Source organism: Corvus moneduloides, chromosome 19 (genome assembly GCF_009650955.1).
Source record: "Corvus moneduloides isolate bCorMon1 chromosome 19, bCorMon1.pri, whole genome shotgun sequence".
Classification (NCBI taxonomy): Eukaryota; Metazoa; Chordata; class Aves; order Passeriformes; family Corvidae; genus Corvus; species Corvus moneduloides.
This window is the reverse complement of record NC_045494.1, coordinates 8,879,857-8,901,294: the sequence shown is the minus strand read 5'-3', so window position 1 is coordinate 8,901,294 and position 21,438 is coordinate 8,879,857. Positions and strand designations below refer to the sequence as shown.

Below are 21,438 nucleotides of genomic sequence, written 5' to 3'. Positions count from 1 at the left end.
CCAGCAAACACAGGATGGAGTGACCCACATCGGCTGAGCAGCTCCCACGAAGCCAGAGCCTCTGTCAGGGGCAACTGTGGGTTTGAATCTGTTTGGGTGGTATAAGGGGACAGATGGAGAGTTAAAATCCTGAGCTGGCAGGGTTGCTTGTTTTGAACGACATCCAGGGAGCTGAGAAGCAGCTCCTGGGGAGCTGGGTGGTGTGAAGCTGCAGGCTGGGGAGCTTGCATCAGGACTTGGCCCCAGGGTTTGAGCCCAGGGGCAGTTTCTGATTTACCTGGGAGAAAAAGGAAGGAAAAAAGACTGCTGGGAACAGCTGTGTTGGGCAGACACACTTTGGTGTGGGCAGGGCTGGTTTTGGTGCCTGGGTCTGGGATTTTGTCCCTGTGCTGCTGACTTTGGGTGAGCTACAACAAGTCACAAACTCCCTGTGTTTCGGTGCCTCTGAGGTGCTGGCTTGGACTTCAGGTTCGAGCAGGCCCCTGTTTGAGGTCAGGGGAGCAGCAGGGTCCTGTGTGAGGGTTTGCATCCCTGTACCTTCCTCAGGAGCTCCTGGTGCTGCCTGGCCCATGAGCTGTTGGAGCTGCTGGTCCCTGGCTCTCCCCAGGCTGTAAGCAAAGAACTTTCCTAATCTTCTCATCTACATGGTGCTGGAAATACAGAGCATTGTGGTGCTGGTACCCACGGCCTGACCTGGGGGGGAATCAAGGCTTGGGAGGCTCATCCCAGCCCATGGCAGTGCTGTGCTGCCCACGGGGGTTCTGTGTGGCTCTCTGTCACTGCTGCTGCTGTGACAGCGCTGCAGGGACCCCAGCTCTGGTCAGGGGGTTTGGGTGATGATTGCTGCGAGTGCAGCTGGAGGCAGGGTCCTGCTGACTTTTACAGAAATGTTGTGATGTCTCTTCACAAGGTGGCTTGTAAAGAGTCGATTGCCTGGGGCTGCACAGGGCATCAGCCTTGGATCTCCCATTTTCCAGTCCAGAGACCTGTTTCCTTGACTACACCATGGAGGTGCAAAGAGGCTTTTTTAGCTGCCTCAGCTGACCTTTGCAAACCTCTGAAGAACATCCAGAAACCCCTCGTTGCTTTTTAGCCCATATGTGTGTGTGTGGATCCCTGCATAAGAAACACCTTGGCTGGCTTCCCTGCCCACCTGGATGCCTCTAGGAAACCTGTCCCATCTCAGGTGACTTCGATCCCTTGGCTGACACTCTGAGGTCACCCTGCTCTTCAGCAGCTGGATCCCACAATCCCGGCCCCTGGTTTCCAGCGGGCGAAGGGCGGATGTGTCAGCATCCCCGGAGGCTTCGGCCGTCATCTCTTTGGCTCGAGAGTCTGTCCCTCTCGCTGACTCATCCCCAGCCCCAGGGATGTGCCACAGGCCAGGCGAGGGCGACAGCTCGTGGGACACAGGTCCCGGTGCGGGACAGGGATGCACGGCCGTGGGAAGCGGCGATGTGGCCCTGTGGGGGCTGTGGATGCCCCCTCGGGGCTGGCAGGGTGAGGTGGGCACTGCCACGTTCCCTGCCCAGCCCCCGGCAGCTGCGAAGGGCGCCCACAATCCCTACTCCAGCCTCCTTCCAGCCTCCCCCTGCCCACACCTGCGTAATTCCTCACCTGCCCCAGGGATGTCCCTTCACCCTTCCTAGGCGTCCGCTTGAATTTCACCTCTGAACGGTTGTGTCAGGCTGTAAAAAGCAAAGAACTACTGAGGTTTAGAGCCGAGGACAGTAAATTCTGATTTATGTGCTTGTAGGGAGGCGTTTTATTCAGTAAAATGGACAGTGTATCACTACAGTGCTAAAAACACAGGGGTGCCCCTCTCCTAAAGGCATCAGGGTTCCCCTCTCCTGAACAGATTTGCTTTTTGGCACAGCTTTTATTTACTAGTGAGTCAGGATTTAAGCAGCAGCAGGAGGGAATGATCTCGTGGCACTTTAAAGCGGGGCTGTTGGAGTCCTCTTCCTGCTCTTCCACTAAATCACTCGTGTCCTTGCGTAAATCATTTAACACGTGTGCTCTCACTTCCTAGATGGAAAATGAGGTGGATACTTTCCGCTTTTCCTTGGCACCTCAGGATCTGCTGCTAGGAAGCTGCGAGGGATATTGTCGTGATAAAGCTGGGGATTTGATCCCTGGATGTGTCAGCACCCCCACGCCGGGCTAGGGCGAGGCTCCCTCTGGGGTGTGGGCAGTGGCTGGGGCTAATTGGAGGTGTGGGGCTGGGGTGTGGGTGGACACGAGTTGTTCCCACTGGATCTGTCTCTGCTGGGGGCTGTGGGCCAAAGAGCAAGAGCATGGGGTTTATTCTCTGCTGGCAACATCCATTCCTCAGGCATTGAAGGTGTGGCTGGCACAGGCAGAACTTCCTCCGGAGGGATGCTGGCGCTTCCAGGGCCACGTTCACAGCCTCAGCACCACTGAACACCAGCTGATGTGTCCCTTCTCTGCCCCTCTCCTCAGCAAGAGCTGTCTGATCTCCTCTGTTTCCTGGGGAGATGGAGAAGAGCACAAACCTGGTCACCCTTTCCCTGCTGTTTTCTGCTGAAGCCTTTAAACTTTGCCCTCTCTCCCCCTGGAAATGAGGATGATCCTGTATGGGCCCACCATTTCCCCCGGTTCTCCCTCCCCAGCCCTGAAACACTGAGCAGTTTTGCTTGTTTTCCTTCTCCCTGTGGCTTTTCTTGGCTCCGTAGAGTGACAGGGCTGGAGCTGCCACTCCAGGAGCGCTCACCAGGGGGGTTCGTGTTTAATTGTTCACAGATTTATCAAGATAGAGGCAAAGCAGGCAACCTTGAGAGCAGATAAGCTGTTGGGCCATGAAGAGGGCTTCAGCGCCTAAAATATTTCCCAGTTCTCCCTTCTCTTGCATTCTTTGATCCATTCAAGTGGAGAACTGGTCAAACCTGACTTCAGCTGCCTAGAAAGCCCTGGTTGGTCTCTGTATTGACAGCTGCTCCTCAGGGAAGGGAGCCTGATTGGAAACCACTGAGGTTGGTGAGCTGTTGGTTGTTTTGGAGGTGGGTTTTTTTTTCCAGAGAATATGAGAAGTTCCCGGTGGGTGGAGAGGGAAAGTGAACTATGAAACTGTGAGTCTCGTGCTCTCTGCTGAAACACACCCTGGGGAAGGCATATCCTCCATAAACAGCGGTGTTGGCCACGGACCAGGAAACCCTTCCCTCCCCGCTCCCCTCGCAGCAGAGCCGAGTGCTGTGGGCGGTGTTTCCATCCAGAAGGGCTGTTCCTGGAGCCTTTTCTTGTACCTCTGCAGCCCTTGAGACACTCACTGGACAGGCCTGTTGAAGTGCAGGTTGTGCTCCAGGGCTCTCTCCCCTTTGCTCATCAGTTTGTCCCAGTAACTCTTTGTTCCAGTAACTGGTGTTACTGGTGGTGCTGGGCTCTGTTCTCAGGCGTTGTGCTGGCTGTGCTGCGAGGCCATGGGGGATTTTGCTGAGTCTCACGTGGTGCCCTGAGCACTGCTGGAGGTGTGTGGTTTGGATCCTGCTCCTGGCCTTGCTCTGAAATGATACAGCAGAGGCTGTAAGTGGCACTGGTCTTGTCTTGCCGTGGGTGCACCTGGGCACCAGGGCTGTGCAGCAGCTGGGATGCTCAAACTGCTCTTCATCTCATGGTTGATCCCCAGATTGGGCAAGACCCACCTCTGGTGTCCTCTACTCACCTCTGTTGCAGCTCCACAGCTCCCTCTTCATCTCCAGACAGCTCAGAGAGTGGCCTTTGGTCTGCAGCTGGAGGGGAAATTTTCTCTTGCCCTGCACAAGGGTGAGAAGGTGACAGGCAGTGGCACAGGGGACCAAGGATGTGTGACAATGAGTGATGCAGAGCTGGCTTGGTCGTGGGGGCTGAAGGGCTATGAGGGAGCTGTGGGAATGATACAAGTGCTGCACACCTGTGGGAAGAGAAGGTGGAGTATTTTTGAGACAAGGGCCTAAGAGGCAGCAGGAGGGGTATTGGGAGGGTTTGAGCAGCAAGGGTGGGGACTCAGCCTGAGCTCTCCCTCTCTTGGCTCTGTGCCTTCCTCCCCCTCCTCTCTGTGTGTGCAGCTTCCCAGTGCAGGCCAGCAGAGATGTGGGCCCTGCTCTGTCTCTGGTAAAGCTCAGGTTTGCCTGCTCGCCCAAGATTTGCTGCTCTGACAGACCCTGTGCGTGCCACATCCCTGGAAGTGTCCAAGGCCAGCTCGGACGGGGCTTGGAGCAACCTGGGATAGTGGGAGGTGTCCCTGCCCATGGCAGAGGAGCTGAAACAAGATGAGCTTTAAGGTCCCTCCAACTCAAACCATTCTGTGATTCTGTGATAACAAGAAAATGTTGATTTTGCTGCTTGTTACTCACAGAGAGATGTGAATCCAAACAATGGGTCAACAGCACAGCCCCCATTTTTCTGCATTGAAGGAGTCACCCTGCAGCACTAATTATCCATTGAACCTGAGCATCTGCTCCTTTTCTTTGGCAGCTCCCTCTGGTACAAGGCTGCAGGTTGTTTTGGTGGCTGTCAGTGCCCTCTTTCTGGTGGGAGCCCCTCTGTGCCCCAGCAGCAGCGAATATTGCCTGACATAACTCATGGGGAATCCTGTTCTGTGTTGGACACACTGTCCACAGGCACCTTGGCTGTGCTCAGGACGTTCTGCTCACAGGTTTCCCCATGAAGTAACAAGCTGTAGCTGTTGACACACAAGTGCATCTGAAGTGTCAGCTTTTCCCCTCAAACTCCATTGCTGCTGACATCAAATCCGGTGTGAACCCAAGGATAACTTGAGGGGGCAGAGGTTGCCTGAACTTTAGCAGAAGTTCATGTTGTGTTTTGGTTGAAGTTCAGGTTGCTGCTTCTCCCTGCATCCCTTCAGGGGCTGATGCACAATCTTCTTGCAGCTGGGAAGGACCAGCAGAAGCAGGACTGTTCCCTCACTGCCTCTGGGAGAAGCTGTTTAAGTTAATTGAACTGTCTCTCATGCTTCCTTCTCTGCTTAAATATTAATAGGAATTGCATTGAACTGTGGAGGTCAGCAGTGTCTGGGGATGTGTGGAGTGTGGTAATCTGTGTGAGGATGGCGAAGATGAGGCAAGAGGTGTGGAGGCATCACCTCCATCCGAAACCCAGGTACCTCTGCTGTTCCCACCTCTGCCTGTCCGAGGTCCTCAGCTCCCAGTGACTGTCAGATGTTTCCCTGCAGCTCCTTTAGATGCTGACTCCCAGGTTCCCGACTTGTTCTTCGTTGCCTTTTGGATGCTTTTAGTACTTTTCTCATTGTTAGGAAAGTTAATTAACATCAGGAGCTGCCAATATTTGTAGAGCTGCTTTCCAAGGCAGACTGCTGCTGTCGAATGAGATTGTCTTTTTTTTTTTAAAGCAGATATGTCAGATCCATCATCAAAATAACCTATCAAAAACATTCCCTTCATAGCCCTCTCACTGCTATTGCATGGACTTAAGCAATAAAGCCAGCCTGGTTTTCAGTCTTGTTACTGGCTTGGAAAAGAAACTGGCTTTAAAAGAAATGAAGAGAAACCAACAACAATGAACAAACCTGGTGTTTTCCAGCAGAGATGCAGAACTGGCTCTGTGGGGAGCTCAGAAAGCGCTGGAAGTGTCCACTTGGATTTAATACTGCGCTCATCAGCTGCATCTGCTGTGAACAAGAACATCTTGCATTGCAAGGACTTTGCTATTTTCCATTAAATAGGAAGCTGCCCTTTTATTATTGTGAGTTAAGGGCAGAGATTCTGGGCTGACGTGGCTGCCAGAGCTCCACCAGCTCCTGCAGCTGACCGCATATTCCCGGGCAATCCTGCTGCGCTTCGCGTTTTCCGAGGGTTACATAAACATCCTTCTTTCATACACAAGACTGGGACAGGCAATCTGCAAACTGCTGACAGTCCCTTGCAAGAGGCTGAGCTGCCCCAGAAGCTTTGGCAGCTCCCTGAGGTTGGGAAGGGATGGGAGCCACATCGGGAAGGGATGGGAGCCACGTCAGGCAGAGCAAGGCCATCGGGATCCCGCTGTGGGGTGTGTGAGGTGGCTTCGGGCCATGCCAGTGCCCACTGCTGCTGAAGGTGTTGGGAGCTGACCCCACACAGCAAAAGGCCAGCAGGGTCATCCTCAGGAGTTTGGATTTGCTTGTGTGGCTCCATCTGAGTCTCTCACCTCCCTGTGCCTTCCCGGTGCCCTCTTGCAGATGTGACTTTTCCATCAGTTCGGGATGCTGCACTCCCGCTCTGCCACAATCAGGTTTTTCTCCCGAGGAAGGCGTAGGAGTGGAGGTTTATCTCTGAACTGGCAGGCAAAGGAGGATGCCACACCTCTGGGAGCTTCTGGGGCTGGGTGGAGCGGGAAAGTGGAGCAGCAGGACGTGGGCTTCAAGGAGTTGCAGTTCATGGGCTTGCCCTGAAGCCAGGGCACTCTGAGATTTCCAGGTCCCTTGGGGAAGGAGGGGAGCAATAAATCTGGATCATATGTGACAGGGCCTGGCCCTCTGGGTGATTTCTGACGCTCTGTGCTCTTCTGAAAACACATGCAGCAACAGGCTGTAATCCACAGGGGTTTCCTTGGCTCTCGAGCTGAGACAGCTCTCACTGTGAGTGGTCTTGGCTGCAAGGAGCTCCCAGATCTGGCTATGAGGGTCAGAGGCAAAGCAAGCAAAGGCACAGTTAACAAATAGTGGGGCCCTTTCAGTGCCAGGCTGGGAGATTTTGTTGTCCTCAAAACTGAGTTCTGGGTAGCTTGATGGCTGTTCCTGTGGGATCTTCCAGTGCTGCTCCAGGAGAGCTGCACTGCTCCCTCAGGAGAAGCACCGAAGGGAAACGCAGGCCAAGGACATCCTGTAAATGCTGAAAATCTGCTGGGGCTGGAAATTCATCCTTGTGTGACTGGTATGGGCTGGGGGAGCCGTTGTGGTAGAGGAAAGATACAGGCATCGAGTCTGTCTTTGGATGTGGTTGAAAGAGAGTTATCATCATGTAGAAGATCAGGAGTGGTGATAAGATGCAAAGAGGTCCTTGTCTTTGGGGTGGGAAACTTTTCTGGAAGCTCCAGACAGTGTGGAACACCTAGAAGTGTGTCTGGCTTGGGATGTTTCTCCCTGGAAGATGCCCAGTTCATCCCCAGCAGCCATCCTTCTGTTGCATGATGTGAGCTCCAGTCAGCCCTTCCCAGGCAAAGCCAGAGGCTGTGCTGCAGTGTAGAAAGGCTGTGGCTGATTCCTTATAAGATGAGGGGTTTATTTTACTTTATTCCTTTGTCAGAGGCTGTGCCTATTTCCTTCTAAGGTGAGGGGTTTATTTTGCTTTATTCCTTTGACAGCCTTCCTTGAGTTTTGCCAGCTCTTCTCTCTATCAGCCTGCAAGACCTAGAAGGAAACCACTGTCTTCAAAATGCTTTTTTGATGCCTAATTCAGGAAAAGAAAGAGAATTGTTTGAGGGTGCCCCTCTGCCTCTGAGTAACAGGCATTGCTGGGGGTGTGTGAGGGGCACTGCCTGGTTCCCAGGATGGGGACAGGATGTCTTCACATTCTCAGGTCTGCAAATACTCCACACATCTGGCATGAGAGAGCTGGGCTGGACTGTTTGCCTTCTTTAGCAACTGGAAACAATCCAGCCTGCCAGTTCCTGCAAAGCTCATCCTGTGGTTTAGTGGATAATACTGATCCTTGTTCAACTCCCACGCTTTAGTGCCTTGTGAGAGGGTAGGGAAGGCTTTGCAGAGCTTGTGCTGTGCTGGGACCCCAGTTCATCGCTGTGGAAGGCAGCATGAATATTCATTATGCCTGGAGTGCTTGCTCCGTAGTTTTAATAAAATGTTTATGGTGACACAGGAATGACTCTGGGATGGTGGCAGGTGTGAGGGATGCGGGGTGGCAGCCGGAGCTGAGGGGGAAGGGCTGTTTCTTTGAGCTCAAAGTGTCTTCACGAGTGCATTTCCAGGAGTTTGACTTGTGCTGCCCTTGTCTCCTGAGTGCCAGGATGAGAGTTTCGTGTCCTTGTCCCCTGCAGCTGGGAGATGACTGCAGGCAGTGCACGGCTGGCCGAGCTCAGGGACCGGGAGCTGCACAAACCTGCGTTTTCTCAAGCAATCAGCAAAGCTGCCGAGCGACACAAATCAGAGTGACGGACACGTCAAGGCAGATCTGCCAGGGATAGGCACGCAGGCTTTGTTCTGGGACTGCACCAACGTGACCAAAGGTGAATCCAAGTGTCCCAAGTCCTCAGCAGGCCGAGGACGCTCTGATCCTGCTGCTGGTGTGGCTCGTGAGGCTGTTTCCTGTCCACAGAGCTGGGACAGCCCCTCTCTGAAGGAGGGTCTCTGTGAGCAAGAGGTGACATTGTGTTTTGGTGCTAGGTTGTCCCCCAGCCTCCCTGCCCTGCGAGAGGCTGTACAGGTCTCTCAGCAATATTATCTAGCTGAAGACCAGCCTGTTTGTTGCAGAGAGTTGGACTAGATGGCCTTTAGAGGTCCCTTCCAACCTCAACCATTCCATGATTCCATGACACGGCACAGAAATGGACCTTCTTAAGAGTTTATTTGAGATGAGCCCCATCAAAGCTGCTCACACAGGAGCTCTTCCCCACCTCTGACCTGAGGATGCTTAGGCTGCTGCACACCACAGGCCTCCATCTGTGTGCTAAACCCTGAGGAAGGTGTTCAGTGAGGACAGGGTGGGTGTTTCACCGCAGAGCAGGACAGCAGAGACCAGAGAAGAGGTTGTGAGCGAGCCCTGCAGCTCTGCCTGCGCTCCTGCCTCGCCCACATCCATGGATATGCAGAAGACAGATGAGGTGAGCAGGTTCTGGTGTGACTGTGGCTGGCAGCAGACGCAGATCATGGATTAAACATGTGCATGGCAAGAAAGGGGCTTTCTTGAGGCACACAGAGGGGCCTGCTGTTGCTGTGCAGCCCCGCTCCTCCCAGCCCCACGCTAACAGCATTATCAATGTGTTTATACGAAGCTTGGCTGCAAAATGCCTCATCGGCCTCAAGTTTTTTCAAGCGAGTCTGTAGCTTTGCTAAATACTCCTTTTATTGTGCTGCCAGAGGCTCTCCCAGAGGCCAGTAAAGGAGGTGGCCTGTTTGGCCACAGTGATATCTGGGCCAGAGATTGAATTCCCGCATGTCTTAAATCTGTCTCCAGACTGGCAAGCGACCAAGTGGGCATCTCTTTCTCCAGCTAATTGGCTGTTTATGTGCAAATTGGCCTCTGGCTGCTTCCACGAGGCCTGGCTCACCAGAGCTGCACGAGAGCATCTCTCTTACAGCCCTCACTGAGTGCCTGGGCTGTGCAGGGGATGGTGACGACGGGGACAGCCCAGCCCTGCTCCTGCCTCCTGGGTCACCATCGCTGGCTCTGAGCGAGCGCCCGGAGCTGCTCTGGGCTGTTAGCACTTCTCTGCAGTGCAGGGATTGCTGTCTGGCCTCCAGCTGGCAGGAGATGCTTTCCCAAGCTACAGGCAAGCGCTGTGGAGAAGTTTTGTCTGGAAAGCACCTCCCGAAGTGGAGCAGAGCAGAAGAGAGGTCCTTGGTTGGGGTGTGCACACCTGTGGCTGGAGCTGGTGGGACACAGCGTCCCTGCAGTGGTCAAGGTCCTTCTTGCAGGAGGGTGTTGCTGATATGCCAAGGCACATGTTTGTGCAGGAGAGAGCTCCCCAGGGCCCCCAGCAGTGGAAGGAGGCAGCAGAGCAGTTTTATTTGACTCTCAGGAATGGCATCTGGTTGTTGAACCAACCAAACTGGGGGTTCTGTGGTGCAGGGTGGTTTTTTTTTCTGGAGGTGTGGGGAGAAGGAAGGTATTCAAGGACAGAGCCCAGGTCTGGCAGTTTATTCCTTTGTGTCAGTGTAAACCTGACTGTGTTGGTCTGTCTGTGATTATTGTCTGTGAATAACAACATGCCCTGAGTTTATAGACACTGCCAGTCCCTGCTGAACGAGAGAGGCTGATGCTTAATGCATCCAGCTCTTTCCTCCTGTCATTCCTTTATAAGGAAAAACATTTCAGATTTAGTTTCCACCTTATTTTAACTTCTCGTAAAAGAGGGCAGTTTAATTCTTTTGGTGGAACATCAAGTCCAATACTCCCTGGCCCGGTGTGGTTATTATGGGCACTTGGTAAGATGAATAAAAAAAGTCAGCACGGTAATTGAAGAGCAGCGGTGTGGGTGATGGGGTGGCAAGCGGTGCCTGCAGTCTGGAGATGGCAGAAGAGATAACACATGACCTCCCTGTGGCATGGCTTGGTTCGATGGCACTGACCATAGCTCCTTGGAAAGGGGAATTTGCCCTGTTCCCCTTCCCCTGCTGGGCTTGGCCACAGTGCTTTATGGGCACCAAAAAAATGGGCAGAGAGAGAGCCCAGCCCTGGCTGTCACTGCAAAGGGGCAGGGCCAGCTCTGCTCCTTCAGGGCGTTTGAACCTTTCTGTGCTCATGGAGAAACACGGGTGCCAGAGCTAATTGCCCAGCAGCCTGCAGCAGGATGCTCTGTGCCACTGCCCCAGGAAGGGCCGTGTCCCACGGCGGGTGGCAGCGCAGGCGCTGAGCTTTGCCCTGTTCCAGACCCCCAAACTCAGCCCATCCCCACGGTTTTACTGCTTGTTGGGGGATTGCCAGTGGGGAGTTTCTCTCCCCTTGCCTTGCTTGCTGGAAATCTCCCCCTCTCCCTCCTGGCTTGGTGCCCTCTCTCCGTGGCTGGTGCTCTGCCTCCAGTGTGCTCACGGGCCTCTTTCCCATTTAGGGAAAAGCTGGATGGCCCCTGCTTTTGGCCTGCTTGCAGCACATCTCCAAGTTGATTTTTTTCTATTTTTTCAACCCTTTTTTGTCTCTGGAGGCTGAAACCCCCGGCGTCACCCAGCCACGTGTGCCAGTTGTGGCTCTTGGAAAGCTGCACTGGGGCAGGTTGGAGGGGAACGCCCAAATGTTGTCCTGCTCAGGGTGAGCCTGGGGGTGGTGGTGACAGCATCAGTTCTGTCCTGCAGCAACGATTTAATCTCAGCAGGAACAGGTGCCCTGCAGCAGGGAACCCACAGGCAGGGGCTGGGGCAGGCAGCAGGGCTGAGCAGGGCAAAGGGAGAGGAAGCTGAAGGAAATTCCCCTCAAAATGTTGACTCATTGCTTTTTTTTTTTTTTTTTTTTTTTTGTAACTCCAGATTTTTAAATCAGCTGTGAAACTTCTGCATCTGTAGAAGATGCTGAGCTGGCAGTGCTGGGTATCTGCAGGATGGATTGGGGAACAAAAGCGGGTGTGGAGTGGGAGACCTGGTTAGAGGGGGCTCTGCCATCCCCCTTGCCATGCTTTTCCAGCAGGACAGACAGCAGAGCTGCCTCCTGTATTTGGGGTAGATCCCTCGAACCCACAGCTGGGGGTTGTTGCTTTAGTGGTGCCCAGCATAGCTGAGCTCCGTCAGCCAGGGGATCCTGCTGGATTATACTGGGATCTGCTTAGTGGGGGAGTTACCTTGGATGTGTCTTTTGTGCGAGTCTGAGAGGGCTGTAATAGACTTTTTGGGAGGATGGTTTGATGAGCTGTAAAAGCCAAGGCAGACCCTGCCCTTGCTGAGGGCAGCTGGTCCCCCAGGCTGGTCCCTCTCTTTCCCATTTGACTCCTGGAGCCCAGCAGTTTAACAGCACTGATCCTGCCTGATTTCATGTGTTGGACCTGCCGAGCTCTCCCCAGCAGCAGATGAGCTGAGGGTGTTTCCCCCAGCCACGAGCATCGCAGGGCATCCAAATTCCTGTCTGCATGGAGAGAGGAGCACGCAGCCCATGGACCTTGACAGCAGTTCCACTTGTGCACCTTTGCCATCCCTGCGTGGTGGAGCTGGGGCAAAAGGAAGCTGCCAGTGGTGCTCGGTGCTGTGGGGATGCTGCTGATCACACCTCAGCATCCCCACTGGTGCTTTTGCTGCCATCTGCCAAAACCTTTAAAAGGAAAGGAAAATTTGTGTTCATTCTTCCTCTCCTTCCTTTCCCCCTGCCCTTGTGTCCTCCTCCTGCTGTGCAGTGAGCTCCCACACCGTGTCCACGCTGCCCAGAGGAAGCTGAGTGGGCGTGGGGCTGCAGCTCCATCTGGGAATTGTTCTTATCAAACTGGTTTATGTCAAAAAGGAATAATAATAATAAAACCTTTGCTGGTAAGCAGGGAGATCAGGAGGTACAGCTACTCCTGAGGCCTGACCTGCAGCTTGTGGTGCTTCCTGAGCCTTTACAGGGAGTTTTAGGGTCTTTGTGCTGCAGCAGATTTTGCTGCGTGCCTGAAATATCTCGGAGGAGCGGGGAGAAACAACCGGGGGCTGGCGCAGGGAGCACGAGCTGCTGGAAATGGCTCTCTGAGAAGCAGGGGAGAAGCATAAGAAAAGCAAGTTTCCTGCCATGGAGCTGGTATATTTATGACTGGAAAGTTTTGGGTTGAAAAGGTCGCGAGCAGGCGGCTGAGGGAGCAGCGGAGGCAGGGGCTGCAAGAGGTGATTTCCCAGCTCTGCAGTGGGCTTGGGAGGGTCCCATGGAGGGCTGGTGGCCACGTGTGATGGGAGAGGGATGGGGAGCACTGGAGGGGTGAAGGACAGTGCCCAGGGCAGCTGGGATGTGTGGGGGAGGCAGGATGGCGTGGGATTTGTACCCGTGGGGCTGCGGAGGGGCTGGGCTGGGCTGGCCTCCTCCCCTTGCTGTGTGGGGATGGAGTTTCCAGCCCTGCCTTGGACACCACGTGAACATGAGACATGCACATCTGGAAGTGGAGTGCATGTAGCACTGCCAGTTTATTTATTCCTGCAAATTCTCCCTAATTAGGGGCTGCTGGGAAGTTGACAGTGCTGGAAATGGCCTCTTTCCAGGGGGTTCAGTGTTCTGACTGACCCTCACCTTCTCTTCCTCCCCCTGCAACCACCATGAGGGTGCAAGGAGTGAAAAGGTGCTCCCTACCTCAAGGCCCAGGCACTGCAATTCCTTCTGGAGTCAGCCACGCAGGAAGGTTTTCCAAAGGAAATGTGCAGGGCCCTGTGTGTGTGTTAAACTCATTAAGGATGAGCAAGGTTTCTGAAGCCTCTTGTTTCTATTTAAACATCTGTGCTGTCACGAGACACTGAGTTCTGTGCCTGTTTGGCCTTAATGTTAAAAAGCAGTAATTAATAATTAACTTTCCAAAAATAATTAAAGCAATTAAGTCAGTTTTCTGCCTGGATCCCAAACTGCACCTCCCAGGTTCTTCGAAAAGTCTGACGTGGAACTGAGAAGAGCAAGAGCTTGAGTGTGAGTTTGTTTTAACTGCCTGAGGTTCAGGCAGATGCAGTTCCTGATCCTCTTTCCATTTCCTTCCTCTGCAAGTGTCCCCTGCTGTTTAACCAGCACCAGGGAGTTGTGCTTCCCTTCCCTCCCCTTTCCCCTCCCCAGGCACGTGGGCTGCCAGCCCGCTCCACCAGTGGCATGGGGACACCACAGCCTTCCCGGGAGTCCAGGGTGGCTGGGATGATGTGCCTGGCCCAGGCTCGGGGCAGCATTTCCCTTCCCAGGCTCTCAGCACGCACAGTAGCCGGAATCACCGTCTCGTCATGAAATGCTTCAAGCTGGGCCACGGCACTGGTGTGAGGTGATGGGACTGCAGCCAGCTCAACCTGTGCAGGCAGATCTTCGGGTCAGTGGGCTCAGAGTCCATGGGAGAGTGTTGGAGGAGGCAGAGCTGTGCCCCCCAGCCCAGCCATGTGCCCCTGGAGCCCAGCACAGAGGGTGCTGACCCACAGCATCCCTCCTGCAGGCAAGCTGTGCTCTCAGGTCCCTGGCTTGACTCCCACCTTAGCACTGGGGTAGCACAGGGTGACCCCATCAATCCCCAGGGAGGTGGTGGGGACCATCAAGGATGAGCACAGTGGGACCAGGACAGACTCGGCTCTATTTCCAGGTTAGCAGGGTGAGAGGCTGGGTGTTGGTCCTCCCCGTGCCCTGCTCAGTGTCACCACACGTGATGCATCCCTTGTCCTGTCCAAGAACAGGCTGGTACTTCCTCTGTGTGCTGATTTCATGGGGTTAAAACCGACATGGAGGCAAGCCTTGATGTTCATAGCTGTGTCCCTACTGGGGGTGGGGAGAAGGGACTGTGGCTGTCTGTGCTTCTTCCTCCACCCTCGCAGCTCCCTGGGGAATCTCAGCTCCAGGCTGTCCCAGAACACCAAGTTTGCTGCATGCCCTGTTTGTGCAGTGAATATCTGAGAAGCTGTAGGTTCAGGGACCTTCTCCTTCCTCATGTCATATTTAATTTCCTACAAGCAGAAACCTCTTTGGCCCTTTGCTCCCTCGATTTCGCATCAGTCTCTTTATACCTCCCATCACTAGCTGGTAAAATCTTCTCAGTTCCACTCTTATCGATCCTTTTACACCATAACCATATTTGGGGTTGGATTGGGGTTTTTTTGTTCCCTTGGCAACGGTGATCTTTGCCCACAGCAGCTCTTCCCTGCGGTGCATCTGTGGGTGATGCTTCTGGCAGCCCCATCCCCTCTCCACCTTCCTGTGGGGTGTGAGAGGCGCTGGGTAGCCAGGATGGCTCATGATAGAGCACTGGTGATTTCTGCTTTGCTGCTAGAAGTCTCTCATTTAATACATTTTAAGAGACATTCGCTTTAACTCTGTGGCTTTACCTCCGTTGGTGGCTTGTGGTCATGCTGGGACCTACTGGGGCAGTGAGGTCCTTTGTGCTGAGGCTCTTTTCATGAGCAAAGTCTTCATTAAAAGTCCTTTAAGTGCTGCCCATCTGTCATTCTTCCAGATTTTGTCCTTTTTCTGTTATCCAGTCTTCAAAGATACCTGACCCTTTCTGTGCAGGTCCCCAGGTACGTGGCACTAAAGGATGAGGTCTGGCAGCCTTTTCTTTAAAAATAAAAATAAAAATAAAAAAATCAGTTCATTGTCCAGAAATGTCAAATTAGCAAACCTATTTTGAATTATTTTAGCTTTTCCCATGCTCTTGGTTTCCTTGTGGAGGAAGGGAAGTGTGACTAGTACTGAAGTGCGTCCGTCCTCCCTGTGTTTCCTACCCTTCGGAAGCAGGAAGATCCTGGAATCTTGGGAAAGAGCCTTTTTTCGTGGCAATTCCTGCGTAATCAGGGCTGGATTCGTGCCGTCATCTCCATGAAACCATGGGTGGAGGTGATGGGAGCCGTGTCTGATTTTCCTTCCGGAGTCCCCTCGTCCCCAGGCAGTGACAGCAGCACTTCCCAAGGAGCTGGGGGCTCCCAGCACTGCTCCCTGCCACTGCCAGCTCTGCTCTCGTGACTTGCCAGCTCCCTGATTCTGAGTGACAGCTGTCCCGTGCCTCAGTTTCCCTACCTGTCATATGGAGATGACTGCAGCTCTTCCAGGTGGGTTTGGAAGCAGAGATGGTTTTTGGGGCAGAAGCAGCGCAGGAACTCAGCAGCTGCAGGGAGCAGAGGAGCGGAGAGGAAGGTAATGGCGACAGCCTTCATGCTGGGCTTGGAGAGAAGAGCTGTGACTCACCATTCCCTCACCTTTAAAATCTGCCTCGTCTGGGTTATGATAAATCTGTCTCTCCCTGTGATGCTGTGTTGGTGCTGCCAAGGGGATGGTGCAGCAGAGCTGCCTGAAGTGATGCCCTGAGCACGCTGGGGTTGGCATCTCACGGTGCAAGGGCCTCCACCCATGCACTGCACCTTCCCGTAAAGGCTGGCAAGGAGGTTTCACCTGTGATCACCAGCAAGAGAAGGTATTTGGCTCTCAGTAGGAGCATTAAGTGGTTAATAATAATGACATTTAGCTCCTCCTCCGTGTAATTTTGGTGGGAAAGTCTCGAGGCATTTTATAGAAGAGGCCAGAATCAATGAAGAGTTTTGTTTCCTAATTAAAATGTGAGGAGGAAGGGGAAGATCCTCTGAATGAATTACCCACTTTTGTGCAGGAGATAATTTAAGGCTCAGGTAACCAAAATGACTCATGGCCCCGTCTAACCCAGCCTGATGCTCATGACTGCAGCAGATTGCAAGACTGATAAGAGCTGTCGGGTTCAGAAAAACCTTTACTTGTGGGAGGAAGAAAATCTGCCTGAAAAACTGCATTCTTAGCAGCATGCAAGGAAACTGCACGGTGCTGTTTGAGATGGGTTTGGATAGGAAAGTCCCTTTTCTGCTTTAGCCTGTTAAGGGATCTTTCAAGGCTGATATGTGCCATCTCCTTGTTTGGGTTTGGTTTTTTTTTTGGTTTTTTTTTTTTTGTCTCTTATGATTTTTCTTCTCCTCAAAGTGACTTTCTAAGTCTGGTTGCTTTGTGATCCCCCATACCCATGCCAGGCCAGAGGCTGTGCCCAGCACTGGCTGCTTCTGGAGGACTTTGAGCTGAGATTTGGAGAAGCTCTCAAGGCACATCCCTGCTGCAGGGCAGGAGAGGCCAGGGATGAAGCACTCAGAGAAAAAGGGTTAAAGTTTCTTGCATCTGCCAGCTCTCGTGGCACCAATCCAATTTTAGCTTCGTACGTATAGCTGAGCGATCAGCAGATTTTACAGACTGCCTTTCTGGGGGCAGGAAATCACTTCTAGGCCAATAAAACAACTTTGCAGGAAGTTCCTTGCTCATCTGAAGAGCAGAATAATGGTGAAGGAGAAAGGGCTGGACAGTGAGTGGTTGCCTGGTGTAGTAAGGAAACAAGAAATATTTCTACTGTAATGTAACGCAGCAAGGAAAATATTTACCTAAAATTCTCCTGCAGCCAGAGCTTTGGAGAACAGGGATTCTATCTTGGACAGCAGCTGCTGTGTAGAGTATCCCAAAGGTCTTATCAAACCAGGAGCTTGAGGTGAGGCCACTGGTACGGTAAAAACAGTGAGTGAGACCCTTGGTTGTGTGAGCAAGGGGAGCAGCAAGTGACAGAAGAGATGTGATCTGCCCTCTTTCTTTTGAAAAGTGAGTTCCATCTCTTTTAAGATAAAAATTAAAATGTAATTACAAACCCCTGTGACATGTCGGGAGCCAGGAGCAGGAAAGCCAGATAAGTGACTGAAGAAAATACCTGCCACAAGGACAGAAGGAACAGAACCTGATTACTTTATCAAAGGGAGTGTAGGTGATGTGATCAGTGTGGGAGATCCGTCACCAGGAGAAGTCTCGTGGTCCTCAATCTCCTCGATCCACCTGGAAAGGGCACAGCAGGGACTGTGCCAAAACTGTGTTTGGCTGAGCAGTACAACACACACTGGTGCTATGCTGACAGGGAACCCCAAAAGCCAATTCCAGGGGACGAGGCAGGTTCTCCATCCCTCTGGGATGGGGGCTCAGCTTCCCAGGGTTGCCTGCTTTTCTAGAAAAAGGATTTAGCTAAATGTAAACTTTTGGGTTGAGGATGCAGGTAGAAAAACAGATGAAATGGGGTTTGGTTATGTGCAGCTTGGGCAAGGGGATGATTTTTCTGGTGTGATGCTCTTGTAAAGCTGTGCCTCTGACATGGCTCAAAGAGATAAATGGGCAAGAAAGTCTCTAAGAGAGAGAAGGATGGGCTTATCTCCCTGGTGGAAACTTGCTCCTCTTCTACTAGCAGGCGCTTGGGGTCTGTGCTGTGGGGTGAGCTGTTTACATACCTTGCTGCTTTAAATATTTACTGTTAGAGCTCTGGATATTCTTGTTATTCTTTAGTTGCTGTAATTTTCCATCTTTCTCTCCCCCTCCCAGTGCCTTAGGTGCACATGGGTGCAATATGACCCAGCTGGTTTTAATGAAAAGGAACTCCTGCTTATAGCCCGGATATTTTATTTCACACTTTCTTGGGGCTCTCCTCTCGGCTGCTTGATTTGCTAAGCTTTTATTAGATCCAGGATGATAATATTGCCTTTGCTTGGGAAATGCAGAGTGACCCAGGGAGCTGGGACTGACCCAAACTGCCTCAGCCTCTTCTGCTGAAATGCTCTGAGCTTCATCACCAGCTCCGTGAGACGTCATTGTGATGCTCCCCACCACAGTCCATCAAGCAATGTTGTGGGGTTTTTTCTAGTGTTTTACTTCTTCTTGCCTCCTGTTGACCTCAAAAGCAGGGCCCCCATCACAGCATCACACCAATCCCTGTGTGACCTAGTTCAGAGAGTGCCACCAAACTCCAAGCAGGGGCTCTCACACCGAATCTTATGGGATTTGTAAGGTGGGAGACTCTGAACATCAAAAAATGCCCTTGGTCCTTCCTCAGATTGCCCGTATTGCTCTTTTTAACTCTTCTTTACAATAATGATTTTTAGTTAGTCTTGCTTAGTTCATTTTTTTCCCTCTTTAAACCCATTCTACCACTCTGTGATGAGATTGTAGTCAGGATGTTTAACAGACTTTGTAATACAAAGGCTGACCCAGGTTCTGTTCTTCCAGTGCGCGAGTCAACCATAGTTTTTAACAAAGTGGATTTTTTTTCCTCTCAGTAACAAAGTTAATTATTGACAGTTACATTTTTACCTGCTGGAAATAGATTGCGGATGTGACCTGCACGTGAGCGCTGGGGAAGAGAAAAATAAAGACACTTCCTTTCCAAAATCAATGCCGGTGAGGCGGGTCAGCCCTCTGCGATGCTGCGCCGGCTGGCAGCTGCTGTGGGGACAGCAGGGACCTGGCACCCAGGTGCTGAGCTCAGTGTCACGGGAGCCACAGGTCCATGGTCACCCCTGTTCTCCTCCAAGCCACCGGGAACAGCTGATGGTGTTCAGACAGGATGACACCAAGGAGCTTTACTGGCAGTGTATCACGTGGGGAGGCATTTCTGGCTCCAGTTGTGATGCAGAGAGATGCAGAGCTGTTCCTCCCTGCGCTGCTCTGGTACGGTGGTTTCTGACACCACGAGGAGAGCAAGAAATGACAGAGCTGAGCGCTGCTGTCTGCCAGAGGGAAGGAAACCCACTGTACCTACCTTAAAATACCACACTTCCGTTGTAAAGGTGTGTTCTCGAGATTATTTAAACAGTTCTCATGTTTTCAAGTAACGCCTTTCCTTGGACAGTATGGAAAACTTGGAGCTTGTTGAGTCTGGGAAATCGGTGCTGTTGGTTTCGTTTTCTGGTTCATGTGCACTCTGGGGAAGTCTGTGGTGTTTGCAGACTTCAAACGCGTGAAATTAAAAGGATGACATCAGTGGTGAAACTCGTACTTTCTGCAGTAACAGGCAGTAACTGTATTGCTCTTTTGCATAATTTTCCTTTATGGTTCACCCAAAGTGGGCTAAAAGCCCAACCCATTCATTTTTCCTTTCCTGTTGATGCGCCTGGACACATTTCAGTGGGTATCATCACTTTAAAATGATTCTATTAAAACACAGGGCGGGGAGGATGAAAAGAGGGTCAAGAGGGCAGGATCTGAATCAACACCGGAAGGGAGAAGCATCAGATAGCGAGATGCTCAACCTGAGAGTGTGTGAGAAGCGGGGAAGAGGCAGCAGTGTCGCGGAAGGGGCTGGTGTCGGTGCCCCGGGCTGGTGTCGGTGCCCAAAGCTGGCGTTTGCCTCGCTGGCTCGGGCTGGAGCGGAGTGAGCTGCGGCAGCATTGAGTGCTCAGCGCGGGGCTCAACATCGGGGCAAGTTTTGCAGCCCCTTCTGCTGCTGCAGTGCTGGTTTTCCAGAGCAGGCTGCTCGGATTTGGCAGTGGTGGGTTAGCACAGTTGGTTCTAGCGCTGGTTTGATTTTGAATTATAAAACGGAGCGTGGCCAAGTTGTCCCTTTCCAAACAAGGGTAAACCGAGCAGCGAAAGGTTCGTCAATGCTGGAGAACATCGGGGGAGTGACCCACCCGTGCGGGCTGGTCCCACCCCTCGTGGGGCAGCGCTGGGTCGTTACCCCAGGCTGTTCCCCCCGGCCGGGGCTCCGCGCTGAGGGGCACGGCGGGGTCGGGGCGCTCAGCCCCGCGGGGCCGGGGGATGCGGGACGCGCTCGCTGCCGGCAGTGCCCGGGGGCTGTGAGGGTGCCCCTCGCACCCCTCGGGGCGGGGCGGGGGTCCCGGCCACCGCCCCGCAGAGGGGCCGGCGCGGCGGAGGGGGCGGCGTGACGGGCGTGGGGAGCAGCCAGTGCGCGGCGAGGGGCCGTGCCGGGCCGGGCTGCGCTGGGCCGGGCCGGGGGCATGGCTCGCTGCCCGGCGGGGCGGGGGGCGGCCGCAGCCGCTCGCCCTCCGCCATTCGCGCGGCCGCAGCGCGCACCGCGGAGCCGGGGGGCAGCGCCCCGCGCCCCGCCATGGCCGACCCGGCCGTCAGCGCCCACCTGGAGGGCATCATCTCCGACTTCGAAGGTGGGTGGCCCCGCCGGTGGAGCGCGCCGGGGAGCGCGGGGGTTGGAAGGGGCACCCGCGGCAGGAGCAGCCGCTTTTGGGGCTCAGCCGAGAGGAGCTGCAGCCGCGGAGGAGCGGGGAGAGCTCGGCTCGGCTTCCCCCGGGCTCGGCTGCCCCAGTCTCCCCACGCCGCTGGCGCCCCGGTGGTACCCGAGGGGGTCCTGGCCGAGGCCGGGGGTGGCACCCCGCGGGTAGGGAGGGCTGGAAGGAGCGGGATGCCCCAAGGCGGCATCCCCAGGGCTGTCGGTGCCTTTTGTCCGGAACGGCTGCGCCCGGTGGTATCTGCCAAAGCAGGGTCTTACGGGATGTTTCTCCTTTCCTGCCCTTCCCGAGTTAATTTATGTGGTTTTTTCAGCTGAAAACACCCGCCTGACCAGACTGAAAGTCAGAAAAAAAGCAAGCGCGAGCCCTTCTGTTGATTCCCAGCTTTGGGGCGCAAACACAGCCCTGGAGTAGCTGGGATGTGGGTAACGATCCCGAGTTTCACGTATCTCCGTAGCGGGAGCTGCCTGCCCTAGAGAGCTCTGCAGTTGTCCCGTGGCAGAGCTCCAGCGGCCCGCAGCGTTGACTCGCTCGCTGATGGAGGCTCTCCATGCAGCCCCCTTGGCGTGCGGACCGGGGCGGCTTCTCCCCTGGTCCCTGCCTCTTCTTGCCTGCTACTCTTGCTTTTTCAGGCAAGAAAATGCGCTAGCTGGGAGCGTGCTGCTGCCAGATGGGTCTGGGAGTCAGAGACAGGCAGAAGAGGGCTGGGGGGGTTGTGCCTGAAGCAGGCGTTGAGAGATCGGCTCGAGGGAGCTCATCTTCCCGAGCAGAGTTTTGGAAGAGCAGCTCCATCCCTACGCACTCGCACGTCCTGGCAGCGGCCCAAGCGGAGCTTTGTGCAGCGGTTTCTAGAAGGAAGGAAAAAAAAAAAAAAGAAAAAAAAAAACCACAAGAAACAGCGGAGATGTGGGGGCCGCGGTGAAAGCTTATCCAGGGGCTGCGTGTGCACGGCTATAGGCTCAGCCTCCACCTCCTCCTGGAGAACCCAGCCTGGCCTTCGGGAAGCAGCGCTCCGCTGTTTTTCCTGCTGGGAAGCCGAGGAAGCTCAGAGCACAAGGGTTCCTCTTCCAGGTCAGGCAGGAAACGGGTGGCAAAGCTGGGGTCTCTGCAGTCCTTGTCGT

The 21,438-nt window shown here is 53.7% G+C and overlaps 1 protein-coding gene across 5 annotated transcripts in view; it reads left to right on the top strand.

Moving 5' to 3' along the window:
• SEPTIN9 (septin 9) overlaps nt 1-21,438 on the top strand; it is a 133,298-nt gene that overhangs the window by 45,385 nt on the left and 66,475 nt on the right. The window contains exon 1 of one of the 5 annotated variants that reach the window (XM_032128781.1): nt 20,088-20,236. The exons of the other annotated variants lie outside the window; for them this stretch is intronic. Coding sequence (XP_031984672.1) covers nt 20,182-20,236 — 55 coding nt within the window. The 5' untranslated portion in view covers nt 20,088-20,181. Of the gene's footprint in view, nt 1-20,087; nt 20,237-21,438 lie in introns of those variants that run through there. 5 annotated transcript variants of the gene reach the window in all.